At 42.6% G+C, this 22,656-nt stretch overlaps 1 protein-coding gene across 15 annotated transcripts in view; it reads right to left on the bottom strand.

The window, feature by feature from the left end:
• Positions 1-22,656, bottom strand: part of LOC106561659 (CUGBP Elav-like family member 2) — a 57,607-nt gene extending 34,951 nt beyond the window's left edge. For 13 of the 15 annotated variants that reach the window (XM_014125817.2, XM_014125819.2, XM_014125821.2 and 10 more), the window contains exon 1: positions 22,392-22,656. In XM_014125817.2, the coding sequence (XP_013981292.1) occupies positions 22,392-22,513 (122 nt within the window). In that variant the 5' untranslated portion in view covers positions 22,514-22,656. Of the gene's footprint in view, positions 1-15,778; positions 16,061-16,273; positions 16,583-22,391 lie in introns of those variants that run through there. The other 2 variants (XM_014125823.2, XM_014125825.2) reach the window with 2 other exon arrangements.

Below are 22,656 nucleotides of genomic sequence, written 5' to 3'. Positions count from 1 at the left end.
AATGTCTGCAGCATTGAAGGTCCCCAAGAACACAGTGGCCTCCATCATTCTTAAATGGAAGAAGTTTGGAACCACCAAGACTCTTCCTAGAGCTGGCCGCCCGGCCAAACTCAGCAATCGGGGGAGAAGGGCCTTGGTCAGGGAGGTGACCAAGAACCCAATGGTCACTGACAGAGCTCCAGAGTTCCTCTGTGGAGATGGTTGGCCTTCTGGAAGGTTCTCCCATCTCTGCAGCACTCTACCAATCAGGCCTTTATGGTAGTGGTCAGACAGAAGCCACTCCTCAGTAAAAAAGGCACATGACAGCCCACTTGGAGTTTTCCAAAAGGCACCTAAAGGACTGACCATGAGAAACAACATTCTCTGATCTGATGAAAACAAGATAGAACTATGACCTGAATGCCAAACATCACGTCTGGAGGAAACCTGGCACCATCCCTAAGGTGAAGCGTGGTGTTGGCAGCATCATGCTGTGGGGATGTTTTTCAGCAGCAGGAAATGGGACACTAGTAAGGATCGAGGGAAAGATGAACGGAGCAAAGTACAGAAAGATCCTTGAAGGAAACCTGCACCAGAGTGAGGTCCCAACACAGCACCATTTTGCTGAGCGCCTTCATTCTCCTACATGTACAATCAAGATTTTTTATTTAACTAGGCAAATCAGTTAAGAACAAATTCTTATTTACATTGACAGCCTGGCCAAACCCTCCCCTAACCCAGACGACGCGGGGGCAATTGTGCGCCGCCCTATAGAACTCCCGATCATGGCCGGTTGTGATACAGCCCGGGATCGAACCAGGGTCTGTAATGACGCCTCTAGCACTGAGATGCAGTGCCTTAAACCGCTGCGCCACTCGATACAGACACAGCTGCCTGTCACATATGATTATCTTGATAACTATGCATGTGGTGTGAATTAGAGCTGGATGATATGGCCAAAGAGTCAAAATATTTATACAAATAAAAACTACACTATATTTGTTTTTTCAATAATAAAAAGTTCAACATCTCACCCATCTACACACACATCTCATAAATTACATGTTTAGAATTTTCTTCCACAACGTGTTGAAAAGGAAAAACAGAACTCATTTAAATAAGCACTCACACGCGAGTTAATACTTTATAGAAGCACATTTGGCGGCGATTACATCTTTGAGTCGTCTTGGGTGTGTATCAGTTTTGCACATCTGGATTTGGGGATTCTCCTATTCTTCCTTGCAGATTTTCTCCAGCGCTGTTAAGCTCGATTGGGAGTGGTGAATAGCAATCTTCAAGTCTATCCACAGATTTCCAATGGGATTCAAGTCTGGGCTTTGGCTGGGTCACTCAAAGGGACTTCCACATTCTTCTTCTTTAGCCATTCCCAGGTTGCTTTGACTGTATTCTGGGGGGGGTCATTGTCCTGCTGCAATGTAAATCTTCACCCTCATTCTAAGGTCGTTGGCACTCTGCAGCAGGTTCTCATCAAGGATTTGCCTGTATTTGCCTTATGGTATAGTTTCTGCTTTGACATGCACTGTCAACTGTGGGGACCTTTTATATAGACAGGTATGTTTCTAAATCATGTTCAAACTATTGAATTGGCCACAGGTGGACATCAATCAAATTGTATTGACATCAAGGACAATCAAAAGGAAATTGGATGCATCTGAGCTCAATTTGGAGTGTCATAGCAGAGAGTTGTGAATGCTTATGTAAATTAGATCTGCATTTAATATATTTGCTAAAATGTCTAAAAACAAGTTTACACTTTATCATTATGGGGTATTGTGTGTAGATGGGTGAGAAAAAAAATATTTGATCCATTTTGAAATCAGTCTAACAAAACGTGAAATAAATCAAGATGTATGAATACTTAAGGCACTGTAAATGCTAAGTGATCTTTAAAAACATGGGGCCGTCCCCATTCTGATTGTTTTACTGTCCAATTAAAACGTCAACAAAAATAATTCCTTGAGGAAACTTAATGATTAGTCACTTGAGGGCACTCTCCAAGTAAAGGGGGAAAGAGAAGGGGATATTCCATTTTAAAACAGAAGTCTCCAAAGTATCCAATAAGAAGAAAACACATGTGCCCTTTTAAGTTGCAAAGCGTTTTGCTACATATGTTGTACCCCAATGATTACGACCCAGACCATGGAAAGACTGAGGCCAGGCGGCCCTATGATGTGGCAGGTGACCTGTCCCAAAGACACCCGGGAGCAGCTGACGCCTGGGCTCCAGAGGACTCCAAGGCACAAGTCTGAAATTAGCATACCTGCTGTTGCTCTTCCCATAAAATAACATGATTTACCGGGACCATATGCCTGACCTGGCCGTTCGCTGTGGTCTGACCGCAGAAGCATGTCAGCTACACTGCTGCTGCATCTTTCCTAGAAGCTCCCATTATAGCGAGACTGTCATGGAGGCAGCACCAGTCGCCAATATAAGGCTATATACTCTAGACTACATGTCAACCATCTTCTCAAAATGTGTCACCTGGTGTCGTTGGGTTCTGTATGAATCCTAAACTAATGGAGCATTAACACCAACCAGTTTAACTTAGGCTTGTATTCTAAGGCTTTTCCTTGGCTGGGATTGTTTGATCACTCGACTCTACCTAAAAAAATTATTATTATTATGTTTTAAAATTCATAGGCCCATCCACACCCTGTGATATCATGCAGCGTTGCTTCATGTTTTGGTTCAATCCATAGTTGTGGTAAAGGGAGTTTGTAAATAGCCATGTGAACAAGAGGCTCTCCCTCGTTGGGTTATAACTGATGCTCCCTTCCCTCCGGAGTCCCTTGGCAGTAGGAGACGGCCTTAGGTTAAGGTCACAGGGCTATGTCGCCTCACAACGGTTAGATCACACAGGCAGAGCGTGATGCACCACCTCTCACTCCAGCAAGGCACATGACAACAAGCAACACAGAAATAGCAGCAGTTGGTTTCTGGTGTGTGTGTGTGTGTGTGTGTGTGTGTGTGTGTGTGTGTGTGTGCGCGCTAGCCCCAGCACTACAAGGCTGTAAACCACAACGATTACATTAAATGACGACACACAGGAAGGGCAGCCTGCACCTTGAGTCACTACAGCAAGGCGCAACACACATTCTTCAGTCTGATATCTCATCTGAATTCCATACAAGGTGCTACAGACTGCTGAAAGGACTGTTGTCCTGGTCTATAAAATCAGTACATCGGTGCTCTGATGAGGGCCCCATTAAAGACGTTTTCATCACAGCATTAACTCCAATTCTGCCTCAATATGGCCTCATTTTCATTGTTGCATTTCCCCTGATGAAGACAGATGTGTCCAATCAGGCTGTGACTAGAGCCCCATGTTAACAGGCTGTGACTAGAGCCCCATGTTAAACAACAAGCAGCCAGGGCCTGACAACAAGACCTACCCCATTAGCTTCTAATCTCATGGAGAGTCCCCGGTGACCGTAGTTATGGATTGAAATGAATAAGTGAGTGTCCCCAGGTGACTGTGATTAAGGCCAAGGGGATGCAAATTAGGAGGCGAGTCAGGGTGTGAATGGATGCATGAATAAAAAAATAAATGTAAAAAAAAAAAAGGACAATCAAAATGTCTCCAGAATAACGATTCAGAGTAAAGCAGGTGTGAGTGAATGCTCTAGAATGTAATAGGAACCTGGCTGAGGATGATCCAAATCAACTGTGGTCTGGTCACACCTCATCCAGCTGTGCTAGTATGAAAAATTATGCATCAGGCGAAGAGAAGCTTGTTGGCAGGAGCAGCAACAGCGGGGTCAGAGCCTAGATCCAAACTGAATTATGGGATCCAGGCTAGTAGTGATGGGTTCCTCAGGGGAAAAACTAGCAGCATATTGGAGACCCAAATACACTGAAGGTAGACCCAGGGGTTCCTAGTCTGCTGCTTAGAAAAGCACTCAATATAAATAATAATTAAATAAGATACTAGTGTAGCTGTTAACCTGTTATGGCTAGGGGGCAGTATTTTCACAGCTGGATAAAAAAAACGTAGCCGATTTAATCTGGTTACTACTCCTGTCCAGTAACTAGAATATGCATATAATTATTGGCTTTGGATAGAAAACACTCCAAAGTTTCTAAAACGGTTTGAATGGTGTCTGTGAGTATAACAGAACTCAAATGGCAGGTCAAAACCTGAGAGATTCCTTTAATGTGCTTCTCCTTGAGCCACTCCTTTGTTGCCTTGGCCGTGTGTTTTGGGTCATTGTCATGCTGGAATACCCATCCACGACCCATTTCAATGCCCTAGCTGAGGGAAGGAGGTTCTTACCCAAGATTTGACGGTACATGGCCCCGTCCACCATCCCTTTGATGCAGTGATGTTGTCCTGTCCCCTTAGCAGAAAAACACCCCCAAAGCATAATGTTTGAAGGTGGGGATGGTGTTCTTGGGGTCATAGGCAGCATTCCTCCTCCTCCAAACATGGCGAGTTGAGTTGATGCCAAGGAGCTCCATTTTGGTCTCATCTGACCACAACACTTTCACCCAGTTGAACATCTGAATGATTCAGAGGACATTGGCAAACTTCAGATGGGCATGTATATGTGCTTTCTTGAGCAGGGGGACCTTGCGGGAGTTGCAGGATTTCAGTCCTTCACGGCATAGTGTGTTACCAATTGTTTTCTTGGTGACTATGCTCCCAGCTGCCTTGAGATCATTGACAAGATCATCACGTGTAGTTCTGGGCTGATTCCTCACCGTTCATGATCATTGCAACTCCACAAGGTGCGATCTTGCATGGAGCCTCAGGCCGAGGGAGATTGACAGTTATTTTGTGTTTCTTTCATTTGCGAATAATCGCACCAACTGTTGTCACCTTCTCACCAAGCTGCTTGGCGATGGTCTTGTAGCCCATTCCAGCCTTGTGTAGGTCTACAATCTTGTCCCTGACATCCTCGGAGAGCTCTTTGGTCTTGGCCATGGTGGAGAGTTTGGAATCTGATTGATTGCTTCTGTGGACAGGTGTATTTTATACAGGTAACAAGCCGAGATTAAGAGCACTCCCTTTAAGAGTGTGCTCCTAATCTCAGCTCGTTACCTGTATAAAAGACACCCGGGAGCCAGAAATCTTTCTGATTGAGAGGGGGTCAAATACTTATTTCCCTCATTAAAATGCAAATCAATTTTTAACATGCGTTTTTCTGGATTTTTTTGTTGTTATTCTGTCTCTCACTGTTCAAATAAACCTACCATTAAAATTAGACGGATCATTTCTTTGTCAGTGGGCAAACGTACAAAATCAGCAGGGGATCAAATACTTGTTTCCCCTCACTGTATGTCGTGAAGCTAATAGCAGTGACGATATTACTGTGCAACTCCGGTAGGGCAATATCTGAAAAATAGCACACTTGGTAGTGTGTACCGGTGCTCGGCCAGTCGGCGAAAGCCAACAACACCCACGACGGAGAACGGTTGATTGTCAAGGGCAACGAATTCTATTATTTTTGCTTTAATAGATTTCACCTTTAAGATCATTTCAGCGAGACAACTCTTTCAAATGACTGCCCGACTTGTTGACTGCTCGATCCACACAGCAGACATTGTGGGCTAGGTTAGGAATGCTGCGTGGCACGTGTAGCGCAAAATTTTGTTTGGCGTTATTACGTCCTGTACCTACGTTATATAGGTATGCACGGTAGCTTTGACATCGGGTTAACGTCAGCGTTAAACTAGACACCGGGCCGATACCGTTGGCATTTTTAGTTAATATCGTCCGACTCCGATATGTTCACCGATATACCATGCATCCTTAACAGTTATGCGCTCCTTCCAGCGCTTCTTGGAACTGTCAGTCACCAGCTAGCTAGAAGCTTTCTGCTCCACTTAGGCCACTGTCCAAGAGGGAGAGGTCAACCTGCCTACACACTCCCCTGGTTCCCGAAACCTATCCAACACAAATGCCTCAAACAGTACGGGACTATACAGAGCCGACTATACAAATCTAACACTGAGCATGTAATGTGAAAGTAGGCTCTATTTCCTGTCCCCGTGCTCTATAGAGCACCAGCTAGGTCCGGGACGACACCACTAACGCAATATTTTTCCTGCCCAAAATTACAAATGAAGCATACAAGACTCAGGAGAACGGTTTAAAGTCGATATAGGCCACAGCATACACAGTTTGATCTAAGTCTACATCTTCAGCCAAACTGGTTTTGGACCAGAGCAGACAACTTTTTATTTTTTTATTTTTTATTTAACCTCGATACAGGGTGCATATCCAACATCACACCAGCACAACAGGTGACAAGCCAGAATGGAGCCCTCTCAGCCGGCAACATCTGTCTGCACGGCTCCCTTTCTCCCTCTTGAACACACACACCATGAGAACAGCTGGTCACCACCGTCAGCCCCAGGACTCTGTGCCAAGAGGCCACACTTTGAGATCAGACAGCCAGCTCAAATTTTATTAGTCACATGCTTTGTAAACAGGTGTAGACTAAGAGTAAAATGCTTACATACGGGCCCTTCCCAACAATGGAGAGGGAAAGAAAATGGGGAAATAAAGTAATATATACAACGAGTAAAGATAATGTGGCTATTTACAGTACCAGTCAAAAGTTGCCACCTACTCACTCAAGGGTTTCATTATTTTTAAGTTGTACAGTAATAGTGAAGACATCAAAACTATAAAATAACAGAATCATATAGTAAAACTGTTAAACAAATCAAAATACATGTTATATTTGAGATTCTTCAGAGTGACCACCCTTTGCCTTGACAGCTTTGCACACACTTAGCATTCTGTCAACCAGCTTCATGAGGTAGTCACCTGGAATTAGAGGTCGACTGATTATGATTTTTCAACGGCGATACTGATTAGAGGACCAAAAAAAACAGATACCGATTATATAAAGTTTGGAATAATGACTATTACAATAATGAATGAACACTTATTTAACTTAATACCTAAATAAAATCTATTTCGTCTCAAATAAATAATGAAACATGCTCAATTTGGTTGAAATAATGCAAAAGCAGTGTTGGAGAAGAAAGTAAAAGCGCAATATGTGCCATGTAAAAAAGCTAACGTTTAAATTACTTGCTCAGAACATGAGAAAGCTGGTGGTTCAATACTCCCAGTTAAGAAGTATTAGGTTGTAGTTATTATAGGAATTATGACCTGGCAACTATCTCTATACCATTTGTATTTCATATACCTTTGACTATTGGATGTTCTTATAGGCACTTTAGTATTGCCAGCCTAATCTCTGGAGTTGATAGGCTTGAAGTCATAAACAGTGCTGTGATTCAAACATTGCTAAGAGCTGCTGGCAAAGCAGTAAAGTTTGAATGAATGCTTATGAGCCTGCTGCTGCCTACCACCACTCAGTCCGACTGCTCTATCAAATCATAGACTTAATTATAATATAATAAAACACAGAAAGGCTTGAAGCCTTTGGCCATTAATATGGTCAAATCCGGAAACTATCATCTCAAAAACAAAACATTTCTTCTTTCAGCAAAATACAGAACTGTTCTGTATTTTAATCGAACGGGTGGCAACCCTAAGTCTAAATATTGCTGCTACATTGCACAACCTTCAATTTTGTCATAATTATGTAAAATTCGGGCAAATTAGTTCGCAACGAGCCAGGCGGCCCAAACTGTTGCATATACCCTGACTCCGTGTGCAATGAACACAAGAGAACTGACACAATTTCCTTAAATAATATTGCCTTCTAAGCGTGAATTTCTTTTAACTAAATATGCAGGTTAAAAAATATATGCATTGTGTATTGATTTTGAGAAGGGCATTGTTTGTTTATGGTTAGGTACATTCGTACAACGATTGTGCTTTTTTTCGTGAATGTGCTTTTTTTAAATTAATAAACATCACCCGTTTTGGCAAAGTTGGCTGTAATTCGATGATAAATTAACAGGCACCGCATTGATTATATGCAACGCAGGACAAGCTAGTTAACCTAGTAATATTAAATCAACCATGTGTAGTTAACTAGTGACTATGTGAAGATTGTTTTTTTGTTTTTTTATAAGATAAGTTTAATGCTAGCTAGCAACTTACCTTGGCTCCTTGCTGCACGCGTAACAGGTGGTCACAGCCTGCCAAGCAGTTTCCTCGTGGAATGCAATGTAAATCGGCATCCAAAAATGCTAATTACCGATTTGTTATGAAAACTTGAAATCGTCCCTAAATAAAATCGGCCATGCCGATTAATCGGTCGATCTCTACCTGGAATGCATGTCGATTAACAGGTGTGCCTTGTTAAAAAGTTAATTTGTGGATTTCTTTCTTTTGTAATGTGTTTGAGCCAATCAGTTGTGTTGTGAAAAGGTAGGGGTGGTATACAGAAGATGGCCCCATTTGGTTAAATACCAAGAACAGCTCAAGTAAGCAAAGAGAAACGACAGTCCATCATTACTTTAAGACATGAAGGTCAGTCAATACGGAAAATGTCAAGAACTTTGAAAGTTTCTTCAAGTGCAGTCGCAAAAACCATCAAGCGCTATGATGAAACTGGCTCTCATGAGCACTACAGGAAAGGACTATCGTTGCTCTTTGCTTACTTGAGCTGTTCTTGCCATAAAATTAACTTGGTCTTTTACCAAATAGGGCTCTCTTCTGTATACCACCCCTATCTTTTACAACATAACTGATCGGCTCAAACGCATTAAAGAAAGAAAAGACTTTCCACAAATTAATTTAAATGCATTCCAGGTGACTACCTCATGAAGCTGATTGAGAGAATGCCAAGAGTGTGCAAAGCTGTCATCAAGGCAAAGGGTTGCTACTTTGAAGAATCTGAAATATATTTTGTTCAACACATTTTTGGTTACTACATGATTCCATGTGCCATTTCATAGTTTATGTCTTCACCATTATTCCACAATGTAGGAAATAGTAAAGAAAGAAAAACCCTTGAATTAGTAGGTGTCCAAACTTGACTGGTACTGTAAGCAGGGTACCAGTACCGAGTAGATGTGCAGGGGTACGAGGTAATTGACTAAAAAGGCAGCAGGATAGATAAACAAGTGACAAGTCAAAACAGTTACTGCAAAAAAAGGGTAAATGCAGATAGATAACCAAACTACACCCGACAAAAATATAAATGCAACATGTAAATTGTTGGGACCATGTTTCATGAACTGAAATAAAATACATTTTTCATACACACAAAAAGCTTATTTCTCTCAAATTCTGTTAACAAATCTGTCAGTGAGCAATTCTCCTTTGCCAAGATAATCCATCCACCTGACAGGTGTGGCATATCAAGAAGCTGATTAAATAGCATGGTCATTACACAGGTGCACCTTGTGCAGGGGCCAATAAAAGGCCACTAAAATGTGCAGTTGTCACAACACAATGCCACCAATGTTGCGGGAGTGTGCAATTGGCATTTTGACTTAAGGGATATTCACCAGAGCTGTTGCTGGAGAATTTTATGTTAATTTCTCAATCATAAGCCGCCTATGTCGTTTTAGACTCCAACTGGCCTCACAACCGCAGACCATGTGACCACGCCAGCCCAGGACCTCTACATCCGGCTTCTTCACATGCAGGATTGTCTGAGGGGAGGGGGAGTGCTGAGGAGTATTTCTCTGTAAAAATACCCTTTGGTGGAGAAAAACACATTCTGATTGGCTGGGCCTGGACCCCAGTGGCTGGGCCTACGCCCTCCCAGGCTCACCCATGGCTGTAACCCTGCCCAGTTGTGAAATCCATAGATTATGGCTCAATTAATTTCAAATTGACCGATTTCCTTATATGAACTGTTCCTCAGTAATATCTTTGAAATTGTTAAGTTTATATTTTTGTTGGATGCCAAGCAGTTGCCATAAGAAGCTGTTCAGGTTATGTTGGTTCCAGACTTGTTTAATAGGTACTGCTTGCCGTGTGGTAACAGAGAGAACAGTCTGTTGGCTGGAACCTAGGGCAGTCCCCGGAAGAAAACAAATCTTTGTTGACCAAGAGTCGTGTGTTCTTTTGACCAATCTACAGGTAGAAATTTTACAGTGTGTATTTCTCCATTATTAGGACACAGCCTATGTTTTAACCTGTTAGGGCTAGGGGGCAGCATTGACACGGCTGGATAAAAAACATACCCGATTGAATCTGGTTACCACTCCTACTCAGTAACTAGAATATGCATATACTTATTACATATGGATAGAAAACACCCTAAATTTTCTAAAACTGTTTGAATGGTGTCTGTGAGTATAACAGAACTCAAATGGCAGGTCAAAACCTGAGAGATTCCTTTACAGGAAGTGGCCTGTCTGACCATTTCTGGAACTTCTTTGCCATCTCTATCATTTACTAAGGATCTCTGCTCTAACGTGACACTTCCCACGTCGTCCATAGGCTCTCATAGCCCGGGAAAAAAGAGAATGTCGTCATTCCAGCCCCAGGCTGAAACACATTATCGCCTTTCTCAAGTGGCCCATCAAGAGACACTAGCTTATGCGCGTGACCCCGACCGCCCCCGCCTTTGGGATTTTTTCCTCTGTTTGCCGAAAAGGAGATTCCCTGTCGGAATTTTACCGCTTTCTACGAGAAAAATGACGTAAAAATTGATTTTAAACAGCGGTTGACATGCTTCGACGTACGGCAATTGAATACTTTGAATTTTATTGTCAGGAATTGCGCCAAGCGCGACACTTCTTTACTATTTCGGATAGTGTCTGGAACGCATCGAACAAAACGCCGCTATTCGGATATAACGATGGATTATTTTGGACCAAACCAACATTTGTTATTGAAGTAGACGTCCTGGGTGTACATTCTGACGAAGACAACAAAAGGTAATGACATTTTTATAATAGTAAATATGATTATGGTGAGTGCTAAACTTGCCGGGTGTCTAAATAGCGAGCCCGTGATGCCTGGGCTATGTACTTAGAATATTGCAAAATGTGCTTTCACCAAAAAGCTATTTTAAAATCGGACATATCGAGTGCATAGAGGAGGTCTGTATCTATAATTCTTAAAATAATTGTTATGCTTTTTGTGAACGTTTATCGTGAGTAATTTAGTAAAATGTTAGCGAATTCCCCGTAAGTTTGCGGGGGTATGCTAGTTCTGAACGTCACATGCTAATGTAAAAAGCTGGTTTTTGATATAAATATGAACTTGATTGAACAAAACATGCATGTATTGTATAACATAATGTCCTAGGGTTGTCATCTGATGAAGATCATCAAAGGTGAGTGCTGCATTTAGCTGTCTTCTGGGTTTTGGTGACATTATATGCTGGCTTGAAAAATGGGTGTCTGATTATTTCTGGCTTGGTACTCTGCTGACATAATCTAATGTTTTGCTTTCGTTGTAAAGCCTTTTTGAAATCGGACAGTGTGGTTAGATTAACGAGAGTCTTATCTTTAAATGGCTGTAAAATAGTCATATGTTTGAGAAATTGAAGTAATAGGATTTTGAAATAAAATCGCGCCACAGGCTGGCAGTGGATGTTACGTAGGTGGGACGAATTCGTCCCGCCGGTCCCATAGAGGTTAAAGAAATCAACCATATGTAGGCTACTGGGCTTGTCTGACTCTAAGCACACCGATTAAATAATTAAGACAAACAACTCAAGAGGGAGCTAGAGATCAAGATAGCCTATCCAGCAGGGAAAAAAACCTGTTCCTGAATCTCCTCCCACTGCTGCTGGCTTTCGCAGATTCTGCCATTACGCTCACGAAGTTGCCGGTAATAGGATACACCAGGGGTCCGCAACCCTTTCCATTTGCAGTGCCAATTTGTGTCACCGTTTTTAACCAACCTGCGTGCCAGTTGGTTAAAAATAAAACACTGCAGCTGGAAAATATCCTGATAAAAAAAATCACCACATTGCCTTCTCATGGCTTGTCTGCAAGGAACTTGAAACATTGTATCAACAATCAACTTCATCCAGCCAGAAGCTTGCACTAACAAACTTGCAACATTATATAAATAAAAATGTTTCCCCCTAGGCCTACTTTGGGAAGTTTCAACTGGATCAGCACATAACCACTCAGCGTGAAGAAAATATAAAAAAAGTTATCGAAAAGGAGAGGGCTGCAATGATTTTTTTCAAATAGGCTACATTGAGGAAGTATTTTCAAAGGACGTAAAAACAGACTTGATTTACTTGCCATTTCAGGTGAAGAAAACATTTCGTTTGAGAAGCTACACAGCTTATTAGTGGTGGTGAGTTAAAGACAATCAGAAATAGTAATCAGATCCCCAAATGGGCACATTTATAAGCCACATTTGCATGCAGGCCAGCTAGCCTAGCTGGCCCACTTCTATGCATAATCAGGCCAACATCCTTACTCAACATTGACAGGAACGCTCCAAACACAATAAATTGACAACTCGTAAATAGAACAAGTGTAGCCTAGGTTGTGCGCTCCGCAAACAAAGTGTCCACTAAGACAACGAAAACTGCAAAAGAGAAATAATATGAATGCATTAACAGAAATTACAGTAAACAAACATATTCTAGATTCAAAATTATGGGAATTAACGGTAAATGTACTACTGGTGATGCTGTTGTGCCATCCAAGCGGCATTCACAATGGATTAGGCCACTGAGACAGGCGTCAAAACATTGACCCAACAAAATCGGTGAGTCGACTAAATGGAGTGAGCCCTACATCAAATGAAATTTGATTTGTCACATACACGTTTAGCAGAAGTTATTGCGGGTGCAGCGAAATGCTTGTGTTTCTAGCTCCAACAGTACAGTAATATCTAGCAATAGACATGTCTAAAGTAAAGGAATTAAGAAATACAAATATTACGGCCTTCCTCTGACACCGCCTTGGTATAGACGTCCTGGATAGCTGGGAGCTTGGCCTCAGCGATGGACTGGGCCTCTGTAGCGCCTTGCTGTCAGATGCCAAGCAGTTGCGATTCCAAGCAGTGAAGCGGTCAGTCAAGTTGCCCTCACAAATGGTGTAGCTGTAAAAACGTGAGGATCTGAGGGCCCTTGTCAAATCTTTACTGCCTCTAGGAGGAGAAAGCGGCATTATCATATCCTCTTCCCGACTGTCTTGGTGTGTCTAGATCATAATAGAACCATAGTGATGTGGTCAAGAGCCTTGACCCAATCCACCACAGCCCTGTTGATGTGAATGGGGGCATGCTCAGCCCTCCGTTTCCTGTAGTCCACGATCAGCTCCTTTTTGTCTTGCTGAAGTTGAGGGAGAGGTTGTCCAGGCACCACATTGCCAGGTCTCTGACTCCCTCCCTATAAGCTGTCTCATTATCATAGGTGATCAGGCCTACCAACGTCATGTCGTCAGAAAACGTAATGTTGGGAGTCGGCCGCAACCACACAGTCCTGAGTGACCAGGAAGCACTCGAGGGGACTAACCACGCACCCTTGAGGGGCCCCCGTGTCGAGGGTCAGCATGGCAGATGTGTTGTTGACTTCCCTCACCACCAAGGGGCAGCACGTCAGGAAGTCCAGGATCCAGTTGCAGCATTCTCACATAGGTGTTCCTCTTGTCCGGGTGGCAGTGGCGGTTCTAGACTATTTCAACTGGGGGGGGCCAAGCTGGGGCCAGTTGTACTGTTAGAGGGGCCAGTTACATTAGACGTTATTGTTGTCATATCGTTTTCTTCACTGCATTGCAGGCATTAGCAGGCAAAAGACCATGTTCATAATCATCATCGTTGCAACTGTCTAATAACGGATGTAAAAAAAAAAAAAAGAACTATAGCAAAAATGAGTTATGCAAAAATGATTTCATACTCCACATTTAGGGGGGCCACAAGGGGGTCCAAAATTGTTGTCACAGGGGTACTGCCCCCCCCCCCCCAGAACCGCAATAGTCATATAGACAGGTTCCTTTGGCGTTTTTGGTACAGGATGGCGCTGCAATGGATAGCTGTTGTTTTACGGGCTCCTGGCCAATTCCGCAATTTTGTGTTTTTATTTGTGTCGATAAACTTGTGCATAATGTTTCCACCATCGTTTCCTATGACTGAATAAATCTTCTAAACATCAAAACAGAAACCACTAACCTGGATTTGGATGAAGATTCTACTTCAACGTTTCGGCGGCGCAGGATGTACTGCTCACCCCGGACAAGGCCCCAATACCAGAGACTCTGCGTAAGATGCCAACGTGCGGGCACCCTGACGAAACTACATTGGAAAATAAATCTGCCTCTACCCTCTGAGACTATTCTATCAACGGGACCTGAAGAAATGGAATATCCTATGTTCCTGAGTCGTGGCTGAACAAGGACAATATACATATAGCTGTTTCTTATGCATCTTCAAGACCGTATGACAGCATCAAGGGGGCAGGAGTGTGTCTCTGTTAACAACTGGTGCTCGAGCTCTAATATTAAAGCAAGGCTCAAGGTTCTACTCGCCTGAGTTTAATACCTCATGACAAGCTGTAGACCATACTATTTACCAAGAGAGTTTATGTATACTTTTCATAGCAGTCTATTATTTTTTTTAAATAATAAATCAGTCAGAGTCCACAACAATGGGATCACAGCACCATCAAATGTAGCTTAGCCCAGATAACACAGTGTGTTCCAAATGCCACCCTATTCCCTACATAGTGCACTACTTTTGAACCAGGACCCATAGGGTAAAAAGTAGTGCACTATATAGGGAAAATGGCACCATTTGGGATGCTTCCCATGTCAGTGTTCGCTGCCAAAGGATCACACTTAAGCCCAGATATTCACCATCTCACTGTCCTTTATCAGAGGCTCAATCAAATCACAGAACACAGATGAGTTGGGTTGAGATTGCGTCACCTGTGTGTGTGGGTCCAAAGCCAAAAGATGAGATTCCTTTCATTTCTATAGTCCCAAACCACTGCTCTGCTAAGCTTTAGACACACAATCATGCAAGTGCCAGATAACCATGATAACCATGATGACCTTTGCACTCACTTAATCATCCCTCGTTTAGGTCACCTTTTTTTCCCTGTGTGTATTTCAAATGCATGTAGTTACTAGAGTATACTTGCTGTATGATGTTGACCTAGTGTGTGATAGGCGGGGATCACAGTAACATCATTCATAAATCCACACAACAGATGTGCGCTGGACAGGTTAGAGGTCGAAAGAGTTCCCATGAGGATTATGACAGACCTATTTGTAGTAGATACAAAAAACAAAAATGGATTCCCTGTCGCTTAATGCTTCCTACTTGTCATTCACCATGTTTTTACTGCAAATCCATTTATCAGCTCATTTAATAATCAATATCGGGCTAAGGAGGCTGCTGTAAACATGTTTAAGTATGTAGCTAAATAGGTTATGTTTCAGTTTCATGAACGTTACAGGGCCAAGCCCATTTCTAGAGCTAACTATGGGAGGGGGAGAGTGTACTCTCCCCGAGCAACGGACAGCCTTGAGCTGTATACCCTTTATATGGCTGAGAGTTAAAATCCAGTCATGGTAAGCCGAATTAGCCTCCGGGCATTTCTAAAACAACATGTATGCGTGTTGTTGACTGGCTTCTTTTGCTAACAATCTATTATTTCGGCGGTCACAAGATGTCCATTAAATTACTCAATAATATACCACGTGTGTTCCGCAAGCCACCCTACACGAACCTCCATTACGGGAAATCGATCGCTAACGAGGAACTACGTTCGCTACTCGCTACAAAAAGAAAACGTATTTAGTTGCCTGCCCCTCGTGAAAACATCGAGTAGAAATGCATTTACTGTGTCGTGAAAAAAAAAAAGCATAACGTTTACATTATAGCGAATTATGCAATACATCTACTTGATATCAAAATCGTTGCAATTGGGTCGAATTTCGTGTTTGTTTTGAGCCATTTTCTATCATGGCCTACCTGTTACTGAACAGAAGACTCCGTTGCTTCCCTCTCTGTTCCTCTATCCGCTCAAGCAAGCGGCATGAACAAAAAAAAATCAAAAGGGCGGCTGCCGCGTGTGCTGGTTTTTCCTCTCACAGTAACCACGCCGAAACACACAAGCAATTCTTTCTAACTGGCTATGTTAAAAAAAACACACACACACTTTAGAATGACGACTACCTAGTCCGATAATGTCTGGAACATGTTAACTCCGGAAGCACATGTCACTTCACTAGCATTTCCTTAGCCAAGAAGTAAACATTTTTTTCCTTCTTCAGCTAGCTAGCAAGCTAGCTACCCATTTCACTTGCTATGTTACTCAGGCATGTCGGTGAATTGTCTCGTAAAATTATCAGTGCGTTGAAATGCAACTTTTGTGGAGGTTAGTTTATTTATAGGCAATTAATGCAACGACAACAAAAAAATATATTTAAAATGTCAGTTATTACAATCTAATAAACAGTTACTTACGTTGTATCTTCCGAGCTCATCATCAACCGGCTTTCTACCATCCTATCTGGATGAAAATCCAGACCACTGTACGTCGAAGTCATTTTCACGAGCAACAACCAGAACCCACCACGCTGTAGTCAACAATGAAAGTGAGTGAAATCGCCTCGAGATTCAACTCCTGCGCGACCACAAGAAGCAGCGGGACAGGTGCAGGGAGGGGGGCTTATTCTAGCCTTCTACTCAGAGCAGCAGCATGCGAATACTAATCATCAATCGTTTGACATTCGTATTCTGCAATCCCCAGCTAATTTCTCCTACAGGCGCGCAACTGGGCGGATTCGATTATGTTGAACCGCTGGGCCCCGTTCTGTGGCCCATGACGTGAACGGCCAAAAGCGGCGATGGAGGAGCGCCTTTCAAATCGAACAATAACAGAAACATACATCTCTTTACCGTAAAATAAGATATAATTTTCTAACCAGTTTTCATTGGGAATCCAGACAAACCGTTTTTATTAAAAGTAATCACTTTTGCATGTGAACACACAGAACCCTACGCATTACTCCACATGCTTATTTACTTCACTTTTGTTTTAAGGGGACTTTGAAATGGGCACCTGGCTGACGCCCGGGAGGCAGCCCAGCTCCAAAACGAATGCAATCAATTTTCCCCATGTTGCGAAATACGTCTACCCAGACCAGGTTAATCGAATCCCCTCACTGTCAAAGCGACTGCAGATAGGGATAGCTAGAGAGGCGTGGCCACTTCCATTACATGTCAAGTATGTAAAAATAATGTAGGCTAGGCTAGTCCAGTCATCTTGGTTTACACTTCCACAGAATCCACAATGTGTTTGACTATTTTTTGTCAGTCTATTTAAATTAGGCTACACAAGTGTCTTCACTCACAACAACCAACCATGGCTCTCAATCTGACCTAAATGATGTGTTTGGGAAATATGGAAGGTGTTGATCCAAGGACATGAAGACCCCCACGTTCCCTAGCTAGACTAGTACAGACCCAACACAGATGATAGCAGAAAGCAATTTACATTTTGTAACAGAGGTAAAATATTATGAGAGAAAGGAAAAGTATACAGCAACCCAAACACCTTCCTTGAACCTTGACTACAGACACAATACCATTTGTGAGAGAGGTTAGAGAGTATAGGCTATATGGCAAACCCATTCCCTGAGGAGTCCTTAGCCCAAGCACTTCGCTATTGCTGAACCAATCAAGTAAAAAAAAATCCCAGGCATCCTGAGTCTTTGATACATTCCAAATGGCACCCTATTCCCTACAAAGTAGGGGCCCTGGTCAAAAGTAGTGCATTACATAGGGAATGGGGTCTATGGGCCCTGGTCAAAAGTAGTGCACTACATAGGGAATAGGGTGCCATTTAGGATGTACACTTTGCTTCTATAGAAGTCACAGTTCATGTTCCCCTTTTGTGATTTTGCTGGTGTTTTCCTGGGGGGGAGGAGCCTGTCTTTCTTTGTTGAACTGGACTTGCCAGGCGAGGTCTTCCTATATTAAAACCACTCCGAGGGGGGCTGAAACCACGGTTGTCAAGTACTGGTTGTACCAGAGCAGAAGGGAGGAGAGCAGGGGTGTATTCATTAGGCACCAAATGGATTTTTTTTTACTGAATCACAGAGGGAGGGAGGGGCTACCTGAACTTGCCTAATAAGAAACACTCGTTTTGGTTTGCTGTTGCAAAATGTTTTGGTATGTTGTGGCCTAATGAATACAACCCAGAGCAGAGAGAGAGTTTGGTAGCCTCATCAACTGGACAGGAATTGTTCATTATAGCATTCGCAGCAGCTTCACATTTACATCCCCCCTAAAATAATATTGGGAGTGACTCAGTCGCACTGATAAGGAATATCCCATTTATGAAACCCCAGTTAATCCTGTATCCATAGCCATTTTCAAGGCAGACTACACTGCAGTTTGTGTTTATGTTAAGCAGAGTTTAAAAGAGCTTTGCTATGCATTGCCTACATACAGTTGAAGTCGGAAGTTTACATACGCCAAATACATTTAAACTCATTTTTTCACAATTCCTGACATTTACTCCTAGTTAAAATTCCCTGTCTTAGGTCAGTTAGGATCACCACCTTATTTTAAGAATGTGAAATGTCAAAATAATAGTAGAGAGAATGATTTATTTCAACTTTTATTTCTTCCATCACATTCCCAGTGGGTCAGAAGTTTTACATACACTCAATTAGTATTTGGTAGCATTGCCTTTAAATTGTTTAACTTGGGTCGAACATTTCGGGTAGCCTTCCACAAGCTTCCCACAATAAGTTGGCTGAATTTTGGCCCATTCCTCCTGACAGAGCTGGTGTAACTGAGTCAGGTTTGTAGGCTTCCTTGCTCGCACATGCTTTTTCAGTTCTGCCCACAAATCTTCTATAGGATTGAGGTCAGGACTTTGTGATGGCCACTCCAATACCATGACTTTGTTGTCCTTAAGGCATTTTGCCACAACTTTGGAAGTATGCTTGGGGTCATTGACCATTTGGAAGACCCATTTGCGACCAAGCTTTAACTTTGTGACTTGATGTCTTGAGATGTTGCTTCAATATATCCACATAATTTTCCTGCCTCATGATGCCATCTATTTTGTGAAGTGCACCAGTCTGTCCTGCAGCAAAGCACCCCCACAACATGATGTTGCCACCCCCGTGCTTCACGGTTGGGATGGTGTTCTTCGGCTTGCAAGCCTCTCCCTTTTTCCTCCAAACATAATGATGGTCATTATGGACAAACAGTTCTATTTTTGTTTAATCAGACTAGAGGACATTTCTCCAAAAAGTACAATCTTTGTCCCCATGTACCGTAGTCTGGCTTTTTTTATGGCGATTTTGGAGCAGTGGCTTCTTCCTTCCTGAGCGGCCTTTCAGGTTATATCTGTATAGGACTTGTTTACTGTGGATATAGATCATTTTGTACCTGTTTCCTCCAGCATCTTCACAAGGTCCTTTGCTGTTGTTCTAGGATTGATTTGCACTTTTCGCACCAAAGTACGTTCATCTCTAAGAGACAGTACGCGTCTCCTTCCTGAGCGGTATGACGGCTGAGTGGTCCCATGGTGTTAATAATTGCGTAGTATTGCTTGTACAGATGAACGTGGTACTTTAAGGTGTTTGGAAATTGCTTCCAAGGATGAACCAGACTTGTGGAGGTCTACAATTTTTTTTCTGAGGTCTTGGCTGATTTCTTTTGATTTCCATGATGTCAAGTAAAGGGGCACTGAGTTTGAAGGTAGGCCTTGAAATACATCCACAGCTGCACCTCCAATTGACTCAAATGATGTCAATTAGCCTATCAGAAGTTTTGAAAGCAATGACATAATTTTCGGGCCGTGCGGATGTTTTCTGTAAACCATGACTTCAGTTTGGGATATGTACATATGGTCACTGTGGGGACAACATCATTGATGTACTTATTAATGAAGCCGGTGACTGAGGTGGTAAAACTCCTCAATGTTATCTGATGAATCTCTGAACATATTCCAGTCTGTGCTAGCAAAACAGTCTTGTAGCTTAGCATCTGCTCTTCATTGGACCACTTCCGTATTGAACGTGATTTAAAGGTGATCTAGAGTTTTTTCGCCTCTAATTGCACAGGTGACATGCTGGTAAAAATGAGGTAAGACGGATTTCAGTTTCCCTTCAATAAAATCACTTGCCACTTGGAGCTCCGCCTCTGGATGTGCATTTTCTTGTTTGCTTGTGGCCCTTTACAGCTTGTTGAGTGCAATCTTAGTGTCAGCATCGGTTCGTGGTGGTATATAGACAGCTGTGAAAAATATAGATAACTCTCTTGGTAAATAGTATGGTTTGCAGCTTATCATGAGGTATTCTAACTCAGGTTAGCAAAACCTCGAGACTTCCTTAAAGGTATACTTTGGGATTGTGGTAATGAGGTCATTTATCTACTTCCCCAGAGTCAGATGAACTCGTGGATACCATTTTATGTCTATGTGTGCAGTATGAAGGAAGTTAGAGGTAGCTTCGCAAGCCAACGCTAACTAGCGTTAGCGCAATGACTGGAAGTCTATGGGTATCTATATGCAGAAACCCATAGACTTCCAATCATTGCGCTAACACTAGTTAGCATTGGCTCGTGTAACTAGCTCTAAATTCCTTCATACTGGACACAGATAATTGTGACTAATAATATTAGATCTCCAAAAATCTCATTAAGAAAAGAAGATACATTTCAACAGTAGTCTCGTGGAATCCGACGAGTTAGTCTGAATATTGCAGCAGTTAAGAGAGTTGAGCCAGTAACCAAAAGGTCACTGGTTCGAATCCCTGAGCCGACTAGGTAAACAAATCTGTTGATGTGCCCTTGAGCAAGGCACTGAACTCTAATTGGTCCTGTAAGTCGTTCTGGATAAGAGTGTCTGCTAAATGACTAAAATGTACTAAATATAGTCAAGTCTGGCATGGGAGATCTGCTGTGAAGCCTTCAGTAAAAGCCTTCACTTGCCACTTGGAGCTCCACCTCTGGATGTGCATTTTCTTGTTTGCTTGTGGCCCTTTACAGCTTGTTGAGTGCGATTATGGGCATAAAAGGAACATATTGTGCAGAGATAGTAAAATAAATACTGTTTTATTGTTGCAATGGAAGTATGTTGCCGCCTCTCTCAGTGCTAGCTTCCCATGTTTAATCCATCAGATGATTACTATGATAATCTTATTGTAATCCCTACACATACCATGCCTTCCTTGTTTACATCTTTTCTATTGTATCCCTCTGTAATGTGGGACGATCCAGACTATTCCTAGCCCCTACGAATCAATTCATCCAGCATTTGATTTGCACCTCTTCTAAACCAATGGTGGAGCGGGTCAAGTAAAAATAGGCCAACTGCACAGAGCAACCCAAATGGGTTATGTCACGTCTGTTTGTATATGTCGCCATAAACTTGCTGCCTGCCTGCCTGCCTGCCTGACTGCCTGCCTGCCTGCCTGCCTGCCTGCCTGCCTGCCTGCCTGCCTGCCTGCATGACTGCCTGCCTGCCTGCATGACTGCCTGCCTGCCTGCATGACTGCCTGCCTGCCTGCATGACTGCCTGCCTGCCTGCATGACTGACATACTTACTCTTAGCTCTGAAAGCATTTGCAGAATGGCAAACAACTGAAGCTGGCGCTCTCAAAATGGAGAAGGAGAGGATATGAGTATGACTCAATGTTGTAATCTAATCTGAAAAGAAATGCACAGCGTCGTAGCCTGGCTGTAACGTTGGTTAACACAAACCTTATCAGAGTAGCTTGAGTTTAGGTTTGTGGTACTGGTTTATGCAAATTCCTTATTGGCTAATGTAAATTGTCACGTGCCTTGCAGAAGATAGCTCAGAGTTTATGCTGATTTTGACTAGAGGTGTTAGAGACAGGATGGATGAACTTGTTCTAAGTACTCTGCCCTGTACTTTCCAGTGGCCTGTCTGTCATTTTCAGGAGGTAGAATTCTGTTTGCGTCACCGACAGCCTGACTGACAGAGCCCCGTTTCTTCAGTTGTTAACTGTGAATGAGAGTCGCACCTATTTTTCTCTTCGACCCATTTATTTTTCTTCCATTTATTTTCATTTCTGGGTGACCGTTGACCTTCAGAAGGGACGTCCTTTAATTTAGATGATGTTAATACATTAGTATTGAATACACAATTCTTTGGTTTTTAAATCAGATAATATAATGTTTTTTTTTTTTTTTTACACAATTTATTTGATGATAACTTCAATCAATAGGACTAATAGGTGCGTCCTGATCATATCTGTCTGTTTCTTAAAGATGACGGAGCAAGGGTGGATTTTCGGGCAGAGGGGGGAGATTTTCCCCCAGATCACAAGTTAGATTGTGTCTCTTTTCTTTCAGTGAAAAACATACACATCATAAATCTACCCTAACTCACCATGGAATGGGAATGAATACTGCAAACAATGAATCCATCCTATCACAATAGACATTATCCACCACCGCAGGAACAAAGAAGCATTACAATCACTGACTATAGCTCCAACCACAACCACAACTACAACAAAAGCCAGCCAGTTTAGATCTGATTCCTTCTGAATGAACTAGGGGCCAACCCAACATCCAACCAACCCGACGGACGTACCTCAGAGATCCTAGGTCCTCATTCCTGACGGGGACACCAGCGGCGGAGGCAGAGGGGGGACAGCGCATGTTGTTAACATACAAGCTCTGCACCAGGGCTAGATCCGACGAGTGTTCCAACATCGCACGGTGCTCTTCCAGAAAAATCCAACTTATTGTGTGTGTTTAAATGGCCACTTGTCTTCTTCTCACTCTTTCTCCCTCTCTCCGGGTAGCCTATTTCTCTCTCTCTCTCTCTCTCTCTCTGGCTCTGTCTCTCTTTCTCT

Source organism: Salmo salar, chromosome ssa10 (assembly GCF_905237065.1).
Source record: "Salmo salar chromosome ssa10, Ssal_v3.1, whole genome shotgun sequence".
Lineage (NCBI taxonomy): Eukaryota > Metazoa > Chordata > Actinopteri > Salmoniformes > Salmonidae > Salmo > Salmo salar.
This window is presented reverse-complemented; position numbering and strand designations above follow the sequence as displayed.